At 37.8% G+C, this 22,847-nt stretch overlaps 3 protein-coding genes and 1 pseudogene across 4 annotated transcripts; 3 read left to right on the top strand and 1 right to left on the bottom strand.

Annotated features, from left to right (window-relative positions):
• The first annotated feature begins 93 nt into the window (after window positions 1–93).
• Window positions 94–2,756, top strand: LOC148291230 (laccase-15-like). Its single transcript, XM_088245626.1, has 6 exons — window positions 94–195; window positions 383–534; window positions 647–891; window positions 1,034–1,162; window positions 1,248–2,201; window positions 2,486–2,756. Exons 1-6 carry the CDS (start codon window positions 94–96, stop codon window positions 2,614–2,616), a joined length of 1,713 nt encoding a protein of 570 aa, XP_088101752.1. The 3' UTR covers window positions 2,617–2,756.
• Window positions 2,757–8,074: 5,318 nt separating this feature from the next.
• LOC110762172 (TMV resistance protein N-like) lies at window positions 8,075–13,642 on the top strand. Its single transcript, XM_021964774.2, has 5 exons — window positions 8,075–8,608; window positions 9,761–10,856; window positions 11,268–11,543; window positions 11,800–12,885; window positions 12,982–13,642. Exons 1-5 carry the CDS (start codon window positions 8,115–8,117, stop codon window positions 13,570–13,572), a joined length of 3,543 nt encoding a protein of 1,180 aa, XP_021820466.2. The 5' UTR covers window positions 8,075–8,114; the 3' UTR covers window positions 13,573–13,642.
• On the top strand, window positions 13,620–16,943 carry LOC148291229 (zinc finger BED domain-containing protein RICESLEEPER 2-like; annotated as a pseudogene).
• A 1,096-nt stretch (window positions 16,944–18,039) lies between these two features.
• On the bottom strand, window positions 18,040–22,266 carry LOC110762173 (TMV resistance protein N-like). 2 transcript variants are annotated; one of them, XM_021964775.2, is made up of 5 exons: window positions 21,557–22,266; window positions 20,525–20,957; window positions 20,159–20,434; window positions 19,042–20,058; window positions 18,040–18,939 (listed from the first exon to the last, which is right to left on the bottom strand). In XM_021964775.2, the coding sequence occupies exons 1-5, from the start codon at window positions 22,054–22,056 to the stop codon at window positions 18,253–18,255; spliced, it is 2,913 nt and encodes a 970-aa protein (XP_021820467.2). In that variant the 5' UTR covers window positions 22,057–22,266; the 3' UTR covers window positions 18,040–18,252. The 2 variants fall into 2 exon arrangements, with proteins under 2 accessions (XP_021820467.2, XP_088102272.1); XM_088246146.1 differs by having other exon boundaries at window positions 18,791–18,953.
• Between the last annotated feature and the right edge of the window lie 581 nt (window positions 22,267–22,847).

Genomic DNA, 22,847 nt, shown 5'->3' with positions numbered 1-22,847 from the left:
ATAAATTCAACAGGCTACAAAGCTTTTAAAATTAACTAAGTACAGTAGCAAGAGCAGAAGAAATTGATACTTGTGTTCATACGTCCAAAAAAGATGTTGTCTGGAAAGAGGAACTCTGCCTCTGCCCTGCAGATTTTATCTCTTCTACTTCTATTTCTTCATTGCCAAGCTTCATCCCATAATTATCATTTTGTGGTAATTGGATTCTGTCAATGTTCATGTTTTCGTTAATTTGTTACGTGCATACGTATTGTTTTTATGGTTGCATAAAAGATCATATTGCTTATCCCTCCTTGTCAGTGTTCATTGTCAATTCATTTCTTGAAATTCTCACACTTAATTACATGTCTATTTTCCGCGCGCATATGCTTCGTTATTATAGGTGAAAGAAGCTACATATACAAGGTTGTGCAGCACCAAGGAAATATTGACAGTAAATGGAAAATTTCCTGGACCAGTTTTACAAGCTCATAAAGGTGATACAATCTATGTCAATGTCCACAACAACGGCAGATACAACATCACTATCCACTGGTATATATATGAATTTAATTTCACTTGAATAATTTTTTTTTTCTCTAAATGGTTCGGTGGGTTGATTAATTTGCTTTGAGTAGTACTTAAATTTTGTTATTTTTTGACACAGGCATGGAGTAAAGCAACCGAGGTATCCATGGTCAGATGGTCCTGAATACATCACACAATGTCCAATTCAGCCTGGGCATAAATTCAAGCAAAAGATTATATTTTCGGAAGAAGAAGGAACCATCTGGTGGCATGCACATAGTGACTGGTCTCGAGCCACAGTTTACGGAGCAATTATTGTCTATCCAAAACGTGGAGCTAGCTATCCATTTCCCCAGCCTCATGAAGAAGTACCAATTATATTAGGTAATTCTAGTTCTTAAGTTTTATACTCGACATTTCTTAATTCCAAGCAATAATTGAGAATCTTCTTTTCTTTTTCTTTCTTTTTCGGATTACAATAATTGAGCCTCTTCACCAACAGCTTAAGCTCTTGTTCAAAACGCAGGTCAGTGGTGGAAAAGGGACGTAATGGAGGTATTTGAAGAATTTGTTCGAACCGGAGGAGATCCTAATGTTTCTGATGCTCACACCATCAATGGTCAGCCTGGTGACCTCTATCCATGCTCAAAATCAGGTCTACAATTTAATCAAGCCTTTCACTTTTCAAAATCGTTTCATCCATCCACTACTTCATTAATTCACCCACTTTCTTTTTGCAGCAACATTCAAACTCTTTGTGGACGAAAACAAGACCTATCTGCTCCGGATAGTAAACGCTGCAATGAACAGCATTCTCTTCTTCTCAATCGCAAACCATAACCTCACAGTGGTGGGAGCAGATGGGAGCTACACAAAGCCAGTGACAAGAGATTGCATTACAATATCACCGGGACAAACCCTAGATGCCTTGCTGCTCACAAACCAACAAGTTGGCCAATATTACATGGCCGCTAGGGCTTACTCAAGCAGTCCTGCTGTTGCTTTTGACAACACCACAACCACAGCAATAGTACAATACAACAATAGAAATTCCACTCCATTTTCAAGCCCTCCAATATTACCTTACCTTCCTTACTATAATGATACAAATGCAGCCTTCAATTTCTTTGATAGCCTTAGAAGCCTAGCCAATGAAGACCACCCAATTGATGTCCCAAAAAACATCACCACAAGATTAATCTCAACAGTATCAGTCAACACATTTCCCTGCCCAAATAATTCTTGTGAAGGACCGAATGGGACCCGCCTAGCTGCCAGCATGAACAACATAAGTTTTGTGGACCCCACAACAATTGACATCCTAGAAGCGTATTATTATCATATTAATGGGGTGTTTAGAGAAGGTTTCCCAGATTTTCCACCGCTGGTGTATAATTTTACAGGTGAAGATCTGCCATTGATTTTACAAACACCAAAGAGAGGGACAAAGGTGAAGGTTTTCGATTATGGGTCAATTGTGGAATGTATTTTTCAAGGCACGAACTTGGTTGCTGGGATTGATCATCCAATGCATTTGCATGGGTTTAGCTTCTATATTGTTGGAAGAGGGTTTGGGAATTTTGACCAAGACAAGGACCCCTTAAACTACAATCTCGTTGACCCTCCTCATAGGAACACCGTGACTGTGCCTATAAGTGGCTGGACCGCCATCAGATTCAAAGCCAACAATCCGGGTAAATACTCTTAATCAGCTGAGTTACAAGTTCCTTTCGACTAGTAATTGACTATTAATATTAATACTATTATTTGTTACATAAGTTATATAAGATTGATCATGAGTTACCAGAGCCCCTTGCTCCATAATTTTAATATTAGATAAGTACAGCATATATTTAGATCGAAGGATGAAAAGGATAAGAGCTAGTTAATTAATTTAAACAGTTGGTGTATATAAGTTATCGTTGTTATTTTATTAATTGTTACGTACTGTGATGTTTTTTTTTCCAATATTGTACAGGAGTATGGTTCTTGCACTGCCATTTGGAGCGTCACCTAACATGGGGAATGAACACCGTTTTCATTGTAAAGAACGGACAACACAAGGAGGAAAAGCTGCTGCCCGCACCACAAGAAATGCCACCATGCTAAGAATTTGACCCATAATTATATTGTGTTAATATAATAATATACAATACGACAGTGAAAAAAAAAATACTTTGTTTTTGTAATTTATTATAGAATAAGAAAAGCAAATAGAATTGGCTTAGCTGATGTTAAATAATGTACGTTGGTTGCTGTATTAGTAAAGACTATACTTGATTGAATTGACATTATAATTACACAGATTTTATTATATCTTTTGGTCATATGAAATTGAACGACATGAACAATAATTACCTGATGTTCCTTCCCACATATGATTTCATTTTAAACAAACATAGCTACACAGACACCGATCAAAAACATGTTATTCATTTTTATTTTTTTTGGTCTGAACCATGAGGTGGTCCTGGATGGGTCCCAACTATGGGTGGCACCTTTAAGCCTTAACCACGACCCAGACTAATCCCCACTCACACCGGGTCGGCCCGTAAGGGGTAAAGTGTTGGCCAAAGTGGTAAAACATGTTATTCATTTTCAGTTCACTTGTTTCCATCAACAAAATGGAAAAGTGGAAAGAAAACGGTTAATGAGGAGACGATGCCATCAACATAATATGCAATCTCCTCTCCCCTTCATTTTCATCAATCTGATAACCCATGGGTAAAAGTGCTATCATTGGGCTAAAAGTGCTATAAAAAAAGTAGTGTTTCGTGGCAATCCAAAAATGTTGCGGTAACCAAGGTGGTTGGTGTGAGTGGTTCGGCACTCTCATTCCTTAAGAGAGGTCAGGGGTTCGATCCCTGCTCTCGTACGGAGTCACCACTTTGCCCAACACTTTACCCCTTACGGGCCGACCCGGTGTGAGTGGGGATTAGTCTGGGTTGTGGTTAAGGCTTAAAGGTGCCACCCATAGTTGGGGCCCATCCAGGACCACCTCATGGTTCAGACAAAAAAAAAAATGTTGCGGTACCCTATTACAGCGTTTTGATGCATAGGTATGAAAACTTTGATAGCACTTTTGAAAAGCCATTAAAAAGAAAATGATAGCGTTTAGAAACCGCTACGGAAGACAGACATATGATAGCACGTCAAAAACACTATTATATAGCTTTGGTTTTCTTACTGTCGGCTGACACGGTGATTTCTATAACGCTATTATAGCCTATTATAGCGTTTTTGCAATGATGTCTATGAGAAGTTGTGATATTCAAGGACTAAAATATCGATAATATCGACGAAATTATATTGGAAAATATCGACGTTGATAATTTCTCACATTTCAGCAACATTTGGCCAAAATATTGATAATATCGAGATGATGAAGACAATGAAAATTTTGAACCACCCCCCCGCCAAATGAGGTTTCTTTTGTTTTCACAAAACCCCTCAAGTGTCAAAAATTACACGGACACCCCCTGAGGTTTCAGTTTGTTTTCACAAAATCCCTTTTCATTGATTGTTTGTACAAAAATTAATGATTTTATTGAGAAAACAAAACTTATGCAAATGACAAAATTAACCTCAATGAAGTATATACAATCTAATCTCAAAGACCAGCTTTGTCATTTGGAATTTTTTTTTGTATAAACTCATCAATCTTTGGATAATAAAAAAATCAATGAAAAGGAGTTTAGTGAAAACAATTTAAAATCTCAAGAGGTGTTCTTGTAATTTCTAAAACCTCAAGGAGTTTTGTGAAAAAGCCGAAAACCTCAGGAGGTGTTGGTGTAAATAACTCAAATTTGAACCTTATAGGAACTCTATGTGGTACTAAGTGCCCGTTTGGCATTGCTTATTTGGGGTGATAAGTGATTTTTAAAAACTTTTGAGAAGCCCTGCCCGTTTGGTAAACTATGAGAAAATCACTTATTGTTAAAAATTGTTATGAGAGAAAGCTATAAGGGAAAGCAGCTAATAGGTTCTTTCATTTTCTGATTATGAGAGAATTAGTTTCGAAGAGGTGCTGAGTTTAATTATTATGCGGGAATCATTTTCTGATTATGCGGGAATCAATACCAACAACACTTTTAACAAAAAGTTTACCAAACGCCAAATTGTTTTATCTCACAGCTGATTTCTCTAACAACAAATCTGACAGTGATTATTTTCACAGCACAGCAATACCAAACTGACCCGAAGTCACTCATGGATCTTACCATGCAATGTATAAAGTGTTAATATTGTAGTAAATCATTATAAATAAATAAGACTTAATATCACAAAACATCCCTAAGGTTTACGAAACTATCAGATTGCATCCTTAATGTTTTTTTGTGTCACTCGTGGTCCTCAAGGTTAGTATTTGCGATCACAAATGATCCCTGTCGTTAGGTTCCATCAAAAACTCTGTTAGTTTGCTGACGTGGTATATATATATATATATATATATATACCACAAAACATCCTTAATGTTCACACACTTATCACAAATGGTCCCTACGAATTTTTTTAATTTTTTAATTTAAAATTCATAAAATTTTAGTTTTCTTTTTTAAATTATTTATAAATGAAAAAACCATTTATAGAAGGATTTTAATCTTGAGAACCATTTATGAACCCTAAACCCTTAGTTTTTTCATTTTTAAATCTTATGAATTTTAAATTATTTTTAAAAAACTCCATTAATTTGTTGATGTGGCATATATATGGAGCCCACATCTACAATAATATAGTGTCACATGTATTTAAAATATAATATATATTTTTAAATAATATAAAATTCATAAAATATTTAAAAGAAAACCAAAATTTTATGAATTTTAAATTAAAAAATTAAAAAAATTCGGGGACCATTTGTGATAGGTCCGTGAACCTCAGGGTTGTTTTGTGATATATATATATATATATATATATATATGCCACATCAACAAACTAACGGAGTTTTTGACAGAACCTAACAACATGGACCATTTATGATCACACATACTAACATTGAGGATCACAAATGACACAAAAAAACATTAAGGATGAAATCTAATAGTTTCGTAAACCTTATGGACGTTTTGTGATAATAAGCCAATAAATAATTTTGGTTTTTTTAATCTTCTTTCATTAATTTCTACATATTTTCTACACTTACAGTGTTTGTCAACTCACTATATAATCAACTTAAATCAATTTAACCCATCATGCAATGTATTTCCTTCCAATTTTTTTGTGATATAAAGTATTAGATAATTGACTAAATAAACATCCTCCAAAGTTTCAAGAAAAATTTACAAGCTTTTCTTCAAATTTCCGTGGTTTTTATTCAATTTTTATTGATAAAGGTAATTTCTTGATATTTCCATCGAAATTTCCGAAACCATCGATATTTTAGACCTTGGTGATATGATATATGCAAAATTGGACAGGGAAGTATCTGTAATGGCAAAAGTCCAATTTTTGTGTGCTTATGGCTTTTTTTTTTTTTTTTGGTTACATTGGGAGGAAAGAAAACCCTTGGGCCCTGTTTGGTGGGCTGGACTGGACCAGACTTTTGTAATTAAAATGGACTAAAATCCTATCCGTTGTTTGGTGGGTCTAAATGCACTCTTGGACTGGTTGGGCTTCATATTTGGCTTGGGATACCAATCCAGCAAATGGGGGTATTATAAACCCAAGAGAAACCATGGGTTTGGAAGCCTCCGCCTCCCCCATTCGCTGCTTAAAGCAACGTTTGCTCTTCTCTTCTTCCCATCACCCACCCCACCTCCAAACCCAGCATCACCACCGCCATCCCTAGACCCAACTAACCTCATCCCCCCTTCTCCTCCGGTGAACCCAACCCACCATTTTATGCTTCTTCTTCTTTCTCTGGTTTTTATATTTTGATTCTTTTTTTCGTTTTTTATAATTTTTTTTTCTCTGCTTCTTCAAACCACCACCGTCACTTTCACATAACCTGAAATGGCGCCGGCGTCAACTCTACCCTTGGGTTTTCTTGTTTATGTTGCAGTGGTGGCTGGGTTTTCTTTGTACTGTTTAAGTGGTGGTTGGAATCGGGATTAATGGTGGTTATGTGGAGGTTACTGTTTCAATTTGAAAGGTTGGGACCATGAATCTTTATGAGGTTACTATTCATGGCTGGGTCGGTATGCATATTCTATGAAAGTGGTTATTGTTTGCTGGGGATAGGGATGTGTAGAGAGGGAGGTTGACTGGGGATGGGGATGGCTGGGTTGGGGTGACGGTTCAGGGGTGGGGTTGGGAGGGGAGGGGGTTAGCTTTTATTTTTTATTTATATATATATTTGATTTTATTGTTTTAAAATTATTTTTAAAGAAAATAAAAATTTGTTGACTGAATTGCCCCTTCACCACTAAAGAAAATGGTCTTTTGCCTTTTAATTTTATGTGCATGTTTTTTTATATATTAAATTTAATTATTTCTGATATTAAATAATTTTAATAAACATTAAAATAAATTTTGTTTGAAGTTAATGTAGTCCAATCCATACTTGTACCAAACAACGGACTGGACTTTAGTCCAATGCAGTCTAGCCCAACCTAATGTACCAAACAACTTATTAAAGTCCAACCCAATCCAAGCCAAACCAGTCCAATACTCAAAATCCAATCCTAACCAATCCAGTCCAGCCCACCAAACGGGGCCTTGGGGTTTTGAACTTGGATGTCAAGCAGGGGGAAGGGGGGAGGCACCACTGTGCTTTTGTTTGTTGTTAGAGTACCTATGCGCCTTGGCTGGCATACGGGTATGGCTCCAAAACTACGGTTCAAAGGAAAAGTTATGATGGTGTAGAATAATCAATCTACTAGAGCTTTATTATGATGATGTAGACATTTTGCGGACTTGCCAAGAAGGAGCCTCGAACGCTTTGTTGGCCACGCTTGGTTCAACTCTCGCTACCGTTGTCTTCATCGCCCATAGCACGAGTGTCCACCAACACACTTGTGTTTCTCTGGTGGATTTCAGCTAATCATCAGACACTTCCGTTGGGAGTTCTTTGTTTTCGCTCCTTGGACACAAGCCCAGGTTATAATGAGTTTCTGAGCAATGGTTTGCTGTTTTTAGTAACGACTAGATACTACCAAGGCAGTTGTGTTTCTCTCGTGGACTCCAGCCAGTCAGTCACTTTATCGTTGCTTACTTCAGCCGTGATTTTGTGAGTTCTCAGTCTCCTTTTTCTATTACATAAACTCAAGTTAGGATCCCAAAGTATTTTGATTTGCTAACAGCTCTCCCTTGATTATCTATTTCCCTATTTTTATTCAGTGTGCAGTTCTGAGTCATGGTATTGCTGATTATTTTTTTTGGGTAATTGATATTCCGTTTCAAACATTTGCGATAGTTGAAAAGACTGAGAGATTGTACTTTGAAGATGTTACATACATTGGGGAGTATAGTTTTGCAGATTAGATCAAACAGCAGTAGGTAAAACTATTTTTTGTTGTCTTTAATTAACAAAATGAATCGTAAGCACTCTGCAAATTGCTTGTTTTAGTTACAAGGTCTCCAGCCAATTGCTTGTGATATTAATCTCATATTGCTTTGGCAGCATGTTCGGTTAATTGGTACACAGATGAGAAACTAGCTAGTCTCCCATGGCGTTGAGCACCGAAAGAGCCTCTTCATCGTCTGTTCCTAGAGCTATTCAATGGAAATATGATGTCTTTTTGAGTTTTAGGGGTGAAGACACCCGCAAGCGTTTTACAGCCCATTTATATGAGGAACTGAAATATCTAGGAATTAGAACTTTCTTGGACAACCCTGAACTTGAAATAGGAAAATCGATTCCTGCAGAACTGTCCTCAGCAATTAAACAATCAAGGTTAGCCATCATTGTGATCTCTCCAAATTATGCTTCTTCAACATGGTGCCTTGATGAACTTCTACAAATTCTTCAGTGCATGGAAGCAAGAGACGCTGTTCTGCCAATTTTCTATGATTTGGAACCTTCTGATGTTCGAAAACAAACGGGGAGCTTTGCGAAAGCCTTCAGATACCATAAAAAAAGGTTTGACACAAATAAGCTGAAAGACTGGAAAGCGGCTTTAACAAAAGTCGCTAATCTTATAGGGTGGACTTCAAAGGATAAGTTAGTATTACTTCTTTCTTCCCTTAACTCCAACCTTTTTATAAATGAACTGTGGACTTCAAAGCACTTCATTACAACATCGTATTCATGACAACAAATAGAAGTCACAATTTAATCTTGTCACACTGTCAATCTGTCAATTTGAGCCATTTATTCTTGTTAAATAATGTGGTTCTCAAATGTCATAATAATGCATTTCCAGATTAACAATATTTGGCACATGACAATGCCAAATATGGCAACATATATGCTGGCTCACAATTTCCCGGTCTAGTGGAGGTTTGGAAATACCGTGCAATGGAAACTGTAGAACATATAAGAATATAGGAGGTTGAGGAGAAGAATAGATAGAAGAAAGGCAGAAATCAGATAGATTTATGAGAAGGTTTACCAATATTCAAATCTGAACATTAAAAAACAACATGAGGTATTTATAGCAAACTAAAACCTAGAGACAATAGGATAAAAATCCCTTACTAAAACAGGAATCATAACTCAAATAAAATATGAAATTTAGAAATCATACTAGGAAACTAATCAATTTAGGTCCTACGCATCCTGCATCAATCCTTTTTTTTTCTTTTGGTCCGAAACTAAATCCATCAGTGTTCATAAAAATATTAGAGAAAACACATAACAAGGGCCAAACCCACAAAAGTCAATGGAAGGGTGCCCATCTAGCCAGAAATCAAACCAAGTAAAGGCGCCGGTAAGAGAAAGAAAGACATGCCCAATTAAAGAGCTGTCCATTCCAGTAGTTGCACAATACAACAAAATAACCCCAAATTTCAGAAACCCTAAGTACAAAATAACCCCAACTCGCCACCGTGGCCGCCGTTTCATCAGTCCTTGTTTAGGTAAGAGTTGTAAACCTTGCTTTGTTGTTACTCCAAGCTTAGGACAGAGTTTAGGCATAGAGGTCTCCTTAGCCGTATTGAATCTTCAAATCCCTAACGCTGTTAGCTTTCCATCACATAGAATTTCCGTCCAATTAAAAGAATTAAAATAAGTAAAAGAAATATAAAAAACCCCTTACTAATGGGGGCAGACGTACCGTTCAGGTAGGCAAACAAAAGTAAGTGTCACTTTCTTTTCTTTGTCTATTTATGATTCATTTATCTCATTCCCTTCTTGTTTCCTTTCTTGTTGTAGGGATGAACCACGACTCATCAAAGAAATTGTTCAAAAGGTACAAACCAAAATACCTCCTGTATTCTGGGAATCAAAAAAGCTGGTTGGGATTGAGCCAAGGTTGGAGCAACTATATGCGCTTTTAGATATTGACTCTGATGATGTTCACTTCATAGGGCTTTGCGGAATGGATGGGATTGGTAAGACAACCATTGCTAAGATAGCTCGCAAAACCCTTGGAGATAAATTTGATGTGAGCAGATTTTTCAGCGTTAAGATGGTTTCTGAAAAACACGGCCTTGTCAATTTACAAAGAAGACTTTGCAAAAGCCTTATGAAGAGAAATTCAGAATACTGGGACAACATTGATGAGGAAGCCACCATGATAAACTTCTTAGTTCAAAAAAAGGTTCTTCTCATTCTTGATGACGTGGATGACATAAGTCAGTTAGAGAACTTGTGTGGAAACAGAGATTGGTTTGGTCCGGGGAGCAGAATCATTATTACAACTGCAAATGAAAAATTGCTAATTACACATGGTGTGGAAATATTTAAGGTGCCGGAGTTAGATGCAAATGAAGCTATTCAACTTTTTAGCTCGAAAGCCTTCAAAAGAGATTATCCAGACAAAAATTTTACAGCTTTATCTCGATTTTTTGTGAATTATGCCAATGGCCTTCCGCTAGCTCTTGAAGTCTTGGGATCATATTTGCATAAAAGAGATCTGCATGAATGGACAAGTGAATGGACAAAACTGAAAGATACCTGTTCGTTAAACAATGACAGTAGCAGAAAGATTATGGAGGTACTTAAAATAAGTTATGATAGATTAGATGAAGAGCAAAAAACTATTTTCCTTGATATCGCATGTTTCTTTAAAGGAAAGTGCAAACATCAAGTACTGAAAATATTAAACAGTTGTGGCTTTCAATCAGATATTGGCATAAAGGTTCTTGTCGAGAAGTCTCTGATAACAATTTCTGATAACATGGTGTTGATGCATGATTTGTTTCAAGTAATGGGTCAGGCAATTGTAGTTCAACAATCTAAAGAACCTGGTGGGCGTAGTAGGTTGTGGCGTTCTAGGGACATCTATCCTATTTTGAGGGATAATACGGTAAGAGACTAGTTACTTCTCTAAATTTGATTTCCTTCTAATGTGCAGATGACTTATACTTTCTGACTATAGAATTGTAAGTAATGAGTTTGATTTCATATAAGCCTAGAGTGTTAATTGTGTATTCACTTAGTCCTAGAGAATGACAAGTGTAAGACTTCAGTCGTGTAAGGCTGAAAATAGCCACTAAGAGCTAACAGTCATGTAGTACATGCCGTGTGAGCTCATTCTTACAGATAGAGAATATACAAACTCTTACACACATACTTTGTGTGTAAGCAGAGCATTCTTTCAATTAGCTATTCTCAATTCCTTCATTTTTCTCTAACTGACCAATCCACTAACTCAGCTTGAATAGCAAAACATTAACACTAACATTATGTTAACATGTTCTTTAATCTTGATTATCAGGGGACAAAATCAGTTGAAGGAATTGTCCTACCCTTTCCTGAATCAGAAGAGGCAAAATGCAATCCTGAAGCATTTTCCCAGATGTCTGATCTTAGAATTCTCAAAATTCATAATGTGCACCTTCCCAGAGGACTCAAATATCTTCCTGATTCCTTGAGATTTCTTGAATGGAGAGGTTATCCTGAAAAGGATCTTCCACCAGATTTTGAAGCCCATGAGCTTGTTGAACTCAACATGTGCCATAGTAGCATTAAACAACTTTGGATTGGAGTAAAGGTATAAGTCTAATACAACTAGAACATACCCCTTCTAAAGGAGGATCCCACTCCACTGGAAACCCATATCGACAACTCTGTAATCGAATTATCTGTATTATCAATAATATGGATAACATATCGATTGTCCGATATCAGGTCGAAATGGATTCCATTCAATTGTATCTGGAACGGGATCCCCTTATGAAGGGCACTATATATATACTCTATAAGTTTTTCTGAATCTTCTTATTATGAATTTCCTGTACATTTTACAGACTTTTGGCAAGTTGAAAGTCATCGAACTTAGTCATTCACTAAATTTGACAAGAACTCCGAATTGCATTGGGGTCCAAAATCTTGGAAGATTAGATCTTGAGGGATGTAAAAGTCTAGTTGAGATTCACCCATCCATTGGAGCTCTCAAAAAGCTTACTTCCTTAAATGTTAAAAACTGCACAAGTCTACGGATTCTTCCAGCAAAGATTGAAATGGAACTTCTTGAAGCTTTTATTCTTTCTGGCTGCTCAAGTCTTAAAAGGATTTCGGAATTTGTGAGCCCTATGGAGAATTTAAGGGAGATTTTTTTAGACGGAACTGCTATTGAAAGTATACCATCTTCAATTGAATGTCTGACTAGCCTTTCTTCTTTCGATATGAGAGGTTGCAAATATCTAAATTGTCTTCCAAGTACCATTGGCAATTTGAAGTCTCTTAAAAGTTTAAATGTATCTAGGTGCCCAAAACTTGCCAAACTGCCAGAAAGCTTTGGGGAACTAGAGTCTTTGGAGGAGATTGATATAAGTGAAACTTCTATAAAGGAATGGCCGTCTTCCAGTTTCGTTTTGAAGAACCTTAAATCATTAACTTTTCGTGGACGTAAATCAGGACAACGATGGTTTACGTCTCTCCGGTTTCTATTATGGCCAATGAAGAGATGCCAGCCCATGAGTTTGTTCGTGCCTCCCCTATCAGGGCTCTCTTCTCTAATGCACTTAGATCTAAGTGATCGAAATCTTTTGGAAGGAGAAATGCCCATGGATATTGACTGCTTAACCTCTTTAGTATCATTGAACTTAAGTGGAAATCATTTTATTATCCTTCCTGAACACATTAGCAGACTTTCTAAACTTGAGATTTTGTACTTAAGTGGTTGCAAGAAGCTGCAGCACCTTCCAGTCCTTGCCTCAGATATAAGCTTAGAAGTAACGGCAGATGGCTGTACTTCACTGAAAATGCTGCAATGCCCTTCAAATTTGGACAGATTGAAGTGGTCCTGTTTTAATTTCATCAACTGCATTGGATTGATTGACCAAGAAAGCTGCAATGATATAGCATTTGTGATGCTCAAAATGTACCTCAAGGTTCTCTCTCTCTCTCTCTCTCTCTCTCTCTCTCTCTCTCTCTCTCTCTGTGTGTGTGTGTTTTGTGTGTTTAACATAACTTTTTATGCTGTACAGAGAGTTCCTTATCCAGAAGATAGATACGAAATTATAATTCCTGGAAGAAACATTCCTTGGTGGTTCATGTATAAAAACTTGGGGAGTTCAGTAAGTGTAAAGCAACGTCCGCAGTGCCGTAAAAATAAGTGGATGGGATATGCTGTATGCGCTGTTTTTGAGGTTTCAAGCAGTGGATGGAACGTCACTTGTGACTTGAAAGTCAATGGAAAAGAAAAGTACCCTGCGCCTTTAATAGCAACCAATGTCCAACCTGTAGGGGAACATCTATGGCTGTTCTATGTGTCTCGTGATATCAGCTTCGACAGAGAGTGGCAAAACAGTTGCAATCAGTTAACATTTTCATTCACAAATTCAAGCTGCTGCTTTGTAAAGAAGTGCGGTGTCCGTTTGGTATATCAGAAAGACGTGGAAGATTTCGACAATGTAACGACTCAATCCAGCATTGACATTTCTCCATATGAGGCTATGGATGAAAAATCTGCATCTGTGCACGGTGCCACTATCAAGCGAAGTTATAGTAGGGAAGGATCTAGTAGAAGTGGTAGTAATTTTGATGAGGAATCACAGTTCAAAAGATTTAAAAAATAATCATTTCTTTCAACTGGCATATATACAACCTCCTTAATGCTTGAAGGATGACCAAATTCCCCAAATCACAGCCGCATGTGAGTGTATTAGCTAGCTTTGAATGTTCTTTCAAACAGCAGTTGGGCTTACAAGAAGTACCCCAACATTATAATTTTCACTTTACATATATGCTTTTTCTTTGTTAAGTATTGAGATTTGTTTCTCGTGGACTTTACAGATTACAGGGGATGTGGAATCTGATGCAAATTATCAGTTTTTGGAGCAGCTTGATACGCTGTCTGAAAGGGACATTGCAATGCTGGCAACCGGATAAGAGGGAAAGGATAAAGATAAGAGAAAAGAGAGGAGAGAAGAGGGGAGAACGTCGGACACTAGCAATAGTTCAAGGAGATTGCTAAATTTGCCCTAAAACCGTTAACATTCTGTAAATGCCAAAAGAGTTTGTGGGCTTTTGGTGAACATTGCGATGCCCGAGTCTCTTTGCAGGCTGTATTCCAGCTGCGCTGTGTTACTTGTTGATCAAGGAACGCTGGCTTGGGCCCTTAAGTTGGGCTCAAAGTTGCCCTTTTCTTTGTATGTGATTGGCATGCCACTACTAGTGTTTTACTCTTCTCATAGAAAGAGGAGATGAATGATTAGGTGATGTGAAGATGGTGTTGCGCTAGTCGATCTTAACCTTTAACCAAAGCCATTGTGCTCCAAGTGGGGAATCTGGCTTGGATAGGTCCTTTTCTATGCCTCAATTAAGAGGACTTTAATATTTCACTTGCTATGGAATAAAACTTGGAAGGAATAACAACTTTAAACTGATATTGGACAGAAAGCAGAATATAAGTTTAAAGATACACATGTCCAAAAGGCATAATATTGTTACAAGAAAGCAATTTGCCCTCATATTTAACAGCAAATAATAATTTCTTTCAACTGGCATATATACAACCTCTTTGATGCTTGAAGGATGGCCAAATTCCTCAAATCGCAACCATATGTGAGTGTATTATAGCTAGCTTTGAATGTTCTTTCAAATAGCAGTTGGGCTTACAACAAGTACCCCAACATTATAATTTTCACCTTGTTAAGTTTTGGGATTTGTTTCTTTTGGACTTTACACATTACAGGGTGTTTGTGCAAATATTCTCTTCAGAGAATATCCGCTTGAAGATCCTTCGTCCTTTGAACTTCTTTCTCTCTCTTCCGCAATCCCTGTAAAATCAAATTGGAGTAAAAGACCACACTCAACGGGTGTTATGCCTAAGTTAGTTCGATTGTATCTAGGAGAAAAAATAGCTAAACAAGGGTATGGAGTTTTCTCTACGGGGAGAACCGGGTGGCCGGAGTTGTGTGGAGAGACAAAACTGGAGAGGCCATCAGCTAGGAGAAAGGGATAGAGGAGTTTCAGGTATTTTTCTCGGGTTTTGGAATTACCTTGTGTGTTGAATGTAGCCATGTATTTATAGGGCTCTAAGTATCTAAGGTTTTTCAAAGAATAATTCCTCTTTAGAAGGAATATATTCTTTCCCCAAATTATAGAGATTGAATCAATTATGGATTTGATCGAGATCAAATCACTAATTGATGATGATATCTCCAAATTAGGATAATATCTTAATTGGTGATATTATCTTTTTAAATAGAGATAATATCCCATATTTAAGGTAATATCCCTATTTTTAGTATCAATTAATTTTCCAAATAAACGGGCTCAATTAATTGACCTAGGAGATATTCTTTTTGTCCACATGGTGTCTTGTGATTGGAAGCTGGATTATTTGCTCTCACAAATGCCCCCCAGCTTCTACATGGGACTTGTGAGGCATGTAGGAGGTGAAAAATATTCCTCGGGCTTTCTTCTTTGAGTTGGACTCCTTTTGCAAATTGGGCTCCTAATCAGAGTAGGCTTTTGACTTTTCTTGGAGTTGGACTCCCAATGGGAATAGTCTTTTGACTCCTCCTTGACCTAGGATGGCCAACCTGTATAAATACAAGACTCTTCTTCACTTTTCTTCAAATTGCAAACTTGTTTTCTCTACTTTCTAGCTTGAGAGAGATCTTGGAGAATTTGTATTGCTTGTCGAAGAAAGGAGTTGTCGTGCATCCCAAGGTAAGTCAAGCATGTATTTTTTTTTCTTCGTCTTTTCTTTTCCATCGCGAAGATTGGTCGGGTGGACATGCCAGTTGTTGTCATGACGGCAGTGGAGACGCAGCCTTTTTTTTTCTTTTGTTTGCAGCGAGGACCAATTGGGCATGCTCGATCGGTTGTCATCGTGATGTTGTTGATGGCAATGCGGCGGTCTGCTGTGGGTATGATGCTAGCAGCTGGCATCAATTGCCAGTAGTGGCGGTGGTGGCTGTCGGCAGAAGCCGCCACTACTCCCTTCCCATTCTTCTTCGCGACACGCGCCTAGCCCATCTAAGCTGGAGCGGAGCGGGCTGGCTGGTGTAGCTTGGGTCGTGAATTGGAGGCTTGGGTTGCGAGTTCTCGACTCGGGCCTTCAAGTTTTACCACAGATAATGCGGCTGGCAATACTTAGGCAATTGACTATGTGAGGAAGAAAATCAATGGGTGGAAAGACTCAAATAGTGTGTTAGGAGGAGTACACATGCATATGAGGTGTAGTGTTCATATAATCAACTTGATAGTTAAGGAGGGTTTGAAGAGATTGGAAAGCTCCATTGTGGCAATACATAATGCGGTGAAATATGTGAGGTCTTCACCTTCTCGGTTGAGTTACTTCAAAATGTGTGTTGAGATGGAAAAAATATAGTGCAAGAGGTTGGTTGTGATGGATGTTCCAACAAGGTGGAACTCCACTTATTTGATGCTTGACACATCATTAAAATTTTGAAAAGCTTTTGATAGGATGAGAGATTATCCCGATTCTTCCTATTTAATGTACTTCAAGGAAGAGGAAGGAGAGGAAGAGGGAAATGAAGGCATTGAAGGAAGTGGAAAAGGGAAGGGAAAGTCTAAGACTAATAAGAGGGTGGGGCCACTTAGTGATGAAGATTGGGACAAAGCCGTGACATATGTAATGTTTTTGAAGACCTTCTATGACATTACATTGAAAATTTTAGCTTCTTTGCATCCAACATCACACACAACCTTCCATGACTTGATTGCCACAGATGGGGAGATTCGGGACTTGTATAGATATGATGTTACAACTCCTATTGAAGCACGGACATCCATGGACACACTTTTAAATGATATAGCAGCATCAATGAAGAAGAAATCTGATAAATATTGGGGTGAACTTTATAAAATGAACCCATTCTTGATGATAGGCATTGTCATTGACCCCCGGTTCAAGCTTTCCAATAGTGGCACGCCTACGCAACTCATGACCATGATAGAAGGAGCAAGCCGATAGGGCCTAGCCCGAACTCGCTCGTTCTTGTTAACTTGATTCAACTTTCAATTTTGTCTGAAAGTTGAAAGAATTCTCTTCGCGAGCTAGAAATCCAATCGGGCATTGGTGTTGATCCAACGACCTCCTCACTCTGCAGAGCAACTCGATCCAAGAGCAAACCACAAAAAGAGTGTTGGCTGGAAAAGGACCAACAATCACAAAACAAACAAAGATAGAACAGTGGTTGGAATGCTACAAGAGGATCCACCACTAACACCGCCTCCCTCGGTTTGCTAACCGTCATAATGGTTTGGTGACAATAAAAACCTGCATAATGATGGGTTGTGCTTTAGGGTGTGGTTGGTTCTTGGTATTGTCTGTTTTTGTATAAGTTGTTTGACTTTTCTATTTTAGTCCGCAACATGGGTGGTACTCTTTCCTACCCCGGGGATTTGTGTTCTCCGCGAAGGTTTTAATGAGGCCGCCTCTTAACAAGCTAGTTTCTAACCATCTACTGTTTCCTTAGGCGATTAATGAAATACCATCTTTTCTATAAAAAGAAAAGAAAAAGAAAGACAAGAAACAATCACAAGTAAAACTGAAGCAATCTCTTAACCCCATTTGGCAAGTTGAGCCTTACCCTGTGTTCAATTTTCTCTCTGCACTAGTTAACTGATATCCTATATGTAGGTTTTCTTTAAGCTTTAGTATGAGTTTGCAGGTTCTTTAAGAATCGAGTACCAATTTCAGGTGGTCTCCCAAAATTTAGCAGTTTTATGCAGTTAACTCAAAAATAAATAAATGCTTATTTTCGTAGGGAGTGGTCTGAGATGCCCTCAATATAACAGAGAGTCTGAAAGCTAGGCAGCCGTTCTGATTACATAAGCCTTATTGGTATCATTTAGGAGATCAAACAGAATTCACCTATTAAGGGCATCTCAGCCACTCTGGAAACGGCAGCACACGGCATTTAGGAGATCAAACAGAATTCACCTAAGCTAGACGTTAGAACTGCATCAACATGCGAAAAATATCCAACTGGCACATAAGAAGATCAGAAAGTTCAGAATCTGGACAATCCAGGTTAAAATTTGAATATTCAGGGAACAAGCAAGAAGCCCACAGGCGATGCCTATACAATTGTACTACTTAGGACAAAAAAATTGTAGGCATGGATTCTCAGACTGATACATCATTACTGTGATGGCTAAACCATTCCAGTATTTCACTCAGAGGGAATCAAGAATTATAAAAATAAAAAATTCCAATCAGTTCTGTAAGATGGGTTCAAATGAATGAGAGAGAGAGAGAGAGAGAGAGTCCAGCTAAATCAATTTCGACATTTCTTTGATAAATGGACGTTGTCTAAGGCTGCGTCATCCACCTTGGAGTTATTTGTTCCACCAATTTCCTGTAGACTGTTGGATTGTTGAACAATGGCACCTTGTAAAGATTCTGATCCACTAAAATCATTATTCCACACATTAACAACCTCACAAGGGGAGGCACTGCCTCTAGATTGGGTCATTGTTAGTTTCCTATCTTCAATATCTTGCTGATATATCAAACGAACCCCACTCTTCTTCACCACTAAGCCAGCGCCATAGGGTTGAAATGAAAATTCAGGGTGACGACAGCAGTTTTTCCACTCTGTACTAAACTTTTCACAAGATACAAAGGAGAACCAAAGGTGATCTGACTCAATTTGGCTTAGTTCTTGGCTGCAGCGTAAGAAAGGATGCAAGCCAGGTATATCCAACTTACTGCACTTCACTTCACAGCCGAGACCATGTGTAGTTCCAAACGCTTCATGCCTCAATTTACCAAGCGAGTTAGCTGGACGATATCGACGGAAACCAACAACAGCACAAACAGCATATCCCATGCACTTATCCGTATACCAATTCTGAGGTAAGCTCATGCTTACTACAGACCCCTCATGTTGATCACTGAAATACTGAGGAAGTTCTTTGCCAGGTATTATAGTTTCAAACTTCTTTCCTGGACAAGGGTTTCCCTGTACCACACAAACTGCAAAGTTAAAAAACATATGTGAGAGGGAGGAGAGAAGATAAAAGACAGGGGAGAGAGAATTGAACAGCGGGGGTAGGGAGAAGACCTTAAGGAACCTCCTTAGCATTGTAAATGCATTGTTGCAGTCTTGATTGCCAACCAATTTGGAGCAGTTAACAAAATTCAAGCAAGAGTCCCCCATTCTGAAAAAATTCGAGGGACAAGATAACCTTTCACGTGAAGAGCGGCCAGCTGATCCAACACTGAAGTCTATATATGATGATAGCTTTGGCATCCTCTCAAGATTCTTACAACTCCCCACATTCAAACCTTGAAGCTTAGTAAGCTGACTAGTGCTTGTGGGAACTCTATCCAAATTGTTTTTACTAAGATCTAATGATACTAATGAGGCTAAGCAACCAATATCAGCTGGGATTGTTCCCTGCTGAAGATTGCAGTCACTTAGATTCAGTAGTGTCAAAGAAGATACAGGTGGCAACTGCAATCGCAGAATCCCTTTACATCCACGAAGAGATAAAGCTTCAAGATTCTTCAGAAGGAAAATGGATGGTGGTACATCGATTATGGAGGTACCACCCGCCTCAAGCCGCTCCAGACAACTTATGCTCCCCAAGCTTTCTGGCAGCTTTCGAAGTTTTGAGCATCCATAAACATTGAGAATTTTGAGGGACTTCAACTTGTGAATATTGCTTGGAAGACACCTGAGATTCTTGCAATCTTTTAGTTTTAATAATGTTAGGGCAGTCAGGCGTCCAATTGATAAAGGTAACTTTTCTATTGCTGTCTTATCTAAATAAAGTTCCAACAAGTGGTCCATAGGTACCACAAATTCTGGAAATTTCTTAATGTTTGAACAGCCAGAAAGAATAAAAACTTCAAGGGACTCCATTGCAATCGGACATGGAAGACGTTCTAGACTTGTACATTCTTTAAAACTCAAGAATATAAGCCTTTTGAGCAGAGCAATGGATGGGTCTATCTCCGCCAAATTCAGACAACCTTCAAAATCTAATCTCTGAAGATTCGGAGTACCTGAAAAGTCGGGGGTGCTAGACAGCTCTCGGGAGTAGCTAACATTGATGAATTTCAACTTATATAAGCACTGTTGAGAAAGAAAAAAAAAAGAGAGATACACAAACCTTAGTAACTATTCAAATAAAATAACTGGTATACAGCTTTTTGTTTTGTTTCCATAATCTAACCATTTTTCCAGCCCAAAGCCGTTCAATTTTGCTACTGCACAAATTCAGTTCGTGAAGTTCCTCAGGTTGAAAACTTTGTGGGAAAACTTTTCCAGGATACCCAAACCACTCGAGAAACGTTAAGGCATTAGATAGATGTATGGGGCCTTCGGTCATATACAGACCATGAATACGGAGAAATCTAAGACAAGGCATATTAGAGAAGGCCTCTGAGTTCCATTGTGCCTCTTTGAGTTCAGGAAAGTGTATGTCAATGCCTTCAACTGCATCTGTTCCCTACTAACCAAGAGTATTTGGATAAGTTAATCAGAGTATAGAAAATGAAATGCTACTATATATGCTTAGTCTTTCTACATAACCAGTTACCTTATTGTTCCCCAATACATCAAGGATGTCGTCAGTAAGCCACAACCTGCTTTGCTTACCACGCTCCCCAAGAGACTCGGCACTAACAATTTCTTGCCCAGTTTCTTGTATGAACCTATCCATCATCACTTTATTGTCTAGAATAGTTACGAGGGAATTCTCAATGAGGACTTCTATTGCAATGCACGGGCAACAACCATCACAATCTAGGATTTCCTCTACTCGCTTTTTCTCCATTCCTTTAAAGAAACAAACAATATCTAGAAAAATTCTCTTCTCATTGTCATTTAGGCCTTGAATAATCATCTTGACTGCATCACTTTTCTTTTTCTCAAGCAATTTACTATTCCACTGGTGTGGAGAAATAGGTAGCGAGCTATGCAATTCAGCCCGTAAAACTTTAACGATTAGTTCAATATTTTGTGCTTTGTACCTACAAGCATAAAAAATTAAACACTAATCTCACGACTCTGTAAGAATCACAACAAAGAAGTATTTTTTGTAGCTTTCTTCATTGAACTGCTAGTGCAGATAGTGAAAACAGTTACAAAAGTATGAGATATTTAGTCAAATACCCATTCTTAGCACTAAAACTATAAATAAACCCTACACCATTTAATTTCTATAAACAAATCCAAAAAAAACCCAAAAAATGACAATTGGCCATATTGAATTTAATTTTGATTATTAAATTACTTTGATGTCCTATTGAGTATTTTGGGCTTGTTTATATGTTTTGGGGTTGGGTTTGTTTTGAGAAATCAATGTTAGTTTTGTAATTTAAAAGAAGTTAAAAGCCTTTCTATTATGTTATAAATGGGCTTTGAGTGTGTTTCTAAAGTCCATTTCATATAGGGTATTTTTATAATTTGGACTCCTATATTTGGTATATTAGTGAATCTCCCTAAAAGTATTTGCCTTTTCAAGTCCAGTGCTAGAAACAAAATTATGAATGTCTGTCCTACAGCAACAAATGGCCATACTAAAGATAGCAGAAAATCTATATTTTTCGCAAAGAATAGAATTACTCACCGATCTCGTACATGCCATCCAGGGAGATTGGGTACTACAAGAAGAGCTGCACTCCAACTTGGCACTTTCTTTATATGGTCTTCGGCAACTTGCTCCAAATTCCCGCCCTGTTTTTGCACCTCAGCTGGATCCACATCGAAGTAAACCGCCAGAACTGCATGTCCCATCTCTTTCCTGCATTCAACGATCTTCTCAAGCTCATTCAAGCACCGAATTGAATGGGCGTATTTTCTTGAAAGAACGACGATTGAAAATCTTGAATTTTCAATTGCCTTTAAGGAGATTACTGGGGGATTAGATTCTTCACCATTCCTAAATCTAAATGTGCGAATTCCTTGCCCAGTCAAAGCAACATCTAAGGGGTCTGTGAAACTCCTCGGCATGTCGTCGCCGCTGCAACTGAGGTAAACATCATATTTCCATCTACGGTCTCTACAAGAAGAAGAAGAAGAAGAAGAAGAAGAAGAAGAAGAAGGACTTGAGTTTGCTTCAGCGGCCATGGAAGTCAACTCAAATTCCTGGGGTCGTTTATATCTTAGACCATAGATGGGTTATGGTCAATGGATCATTGCCATGAAACCCTCCAATGCGCAGCAGTTAATGAAAAGAACCTCTTCATCACTGCCTGCAGCGCAAACTAAAAAAATTACCATTGTTAGCACTATTATTTCCATGAATTATCAGTTTTTATGAAGAAAAAAAAAATTAAATACGGGGCTTTTTCTATTTTTTATTTTTTTAAGAACAAACGGCAGCCCAGTTCGACAAAATATTCAACACCCTACAAGTAAAAACAACCGTTCCTCTTTTATAACGGGCTTTGATGTAACCGGTGCAAATATGGAAAAGTTTTTTGCTACCAAAAAATATGGAAAAGTTTTTCTGCTTTTCATAGAAACGTGATAATTTCGAGACTTCATCCACCATTATAAAAAACTTTTGTATAAAAATAATAATAATATTGTCCGTTTATATGACCCCGCCTCGCTTCCTCGCCCATTTGGCCTGTCAGTGAGATGGGAAAGTATTGTCCTTTTATATGATCAACTTATGTTTTGTCCTTTTAATTGATCAAATCTTCGAAATTATCACCTTCCGTCATCGTGCTTAACTTTGTTTTATATATATTTCTTATATTACTGGCCCTTGATGTAACCAAAGTTTTAAATATCGATGGTATCGAAAATATCGGTAGTCTAAAAATACGAAAATTTCGATGGAAATATCAGGATATTATCGATATCGATAAAAATTAAATAAAAACTACGGAAATTATAAAAAAAAACTTGGA

The sequence above is a fragment of the Prunus avium genome, chromosome 8, assembly GCF_965620075.1.
Source record: "Prunus avium chromosome 8, drPruAviu1.hap1.1, whole genome shotgun sequence".
Classification (NCBI taxonomy): Eukaryota; Viridiplantae; Streptophyta; class Magnoliopsida; order Rosales; family Rosaceae; genus Prunus; species Prunus avium.
Note: the sequence above shows the minus strand (reverse complement) of the source record. Positions and strands in the feature narration are given on the sequence as shown.

What these genes read in the sequence shown, in the direction of transcription:
- LOC110762172 (XM_021964774.2), top strand. Translation starts at nt 8,115, where the DNA reads ATGGCGTTGAGCACCGAAAGAGCCTCTTCATCGTCTGTTCCTAGAGCT. An exon ending in CTATTTTGAGGGATAATACG is followed by an intron (nt 10,857 to 11,267) that starts GTAAGAGACTAG and finishes CTTGATTATCAG; the next exon opens with GGGACAAAATCAGTTGAAGG. An exon ending in AACTTTGGATTGGAGTAAAG is followed by an intron (nt 11,544 to 11,799) that starts GTATAAGTCTAA and finishes TACATTTTACAG; the next exon opens with ACTTTTGGCAAGTTGAAAGT.
- LOC148291230 (XM_088245626.1), top strand. Translation starts at nt 94, where the DNA reads ATGTTGTCTGGAAAGAGGAACTCTGCCTCTGCCCTGCAGATTTTATCT. An exon ending in TACAACATCACTATCCACTG is followed by an intron (nt 535 to 646) that starts GTATATATATGA and finishes TTTTTGACACAG; the next exon opens with GCATGGAGTAAAGCAACCGA. An exon ending in CTATCCATGCTCAAAATCAG is followed by an intron (nt 1,163 to 1,247) that starts GTCTACAATTTA and finishes TTCTTTTTGCAG; the next exon opens with CAACATTCAAACTCTTTGTG.
- LOC110762173 (XM_021964775.2), bottom strand. Translation starts at nt 22,056, where the DNA reads ATGGCCGCTGAAGCAAACTCAAGTCCTTCTTCTTCTTCTTCTTCTTCT. An exon ending in GGATGGCATGTACGAGATCG is followed by an intron (nt 20,958 to 21,556) that starts GTGAGTAATTCT and finishes TTATGCTTGTAG; the next exon opens with GTACAAAGCACAAAATATTG. An exon ending in GGCTTTGGGCTGGAAAAATG is followed by an intron (nt 20,059 to 20,158) that starts GTTAGATTATGG and finishes CTTTCTCAACAG; the next exon opens with TGCTTATATAAGTTGAAATT.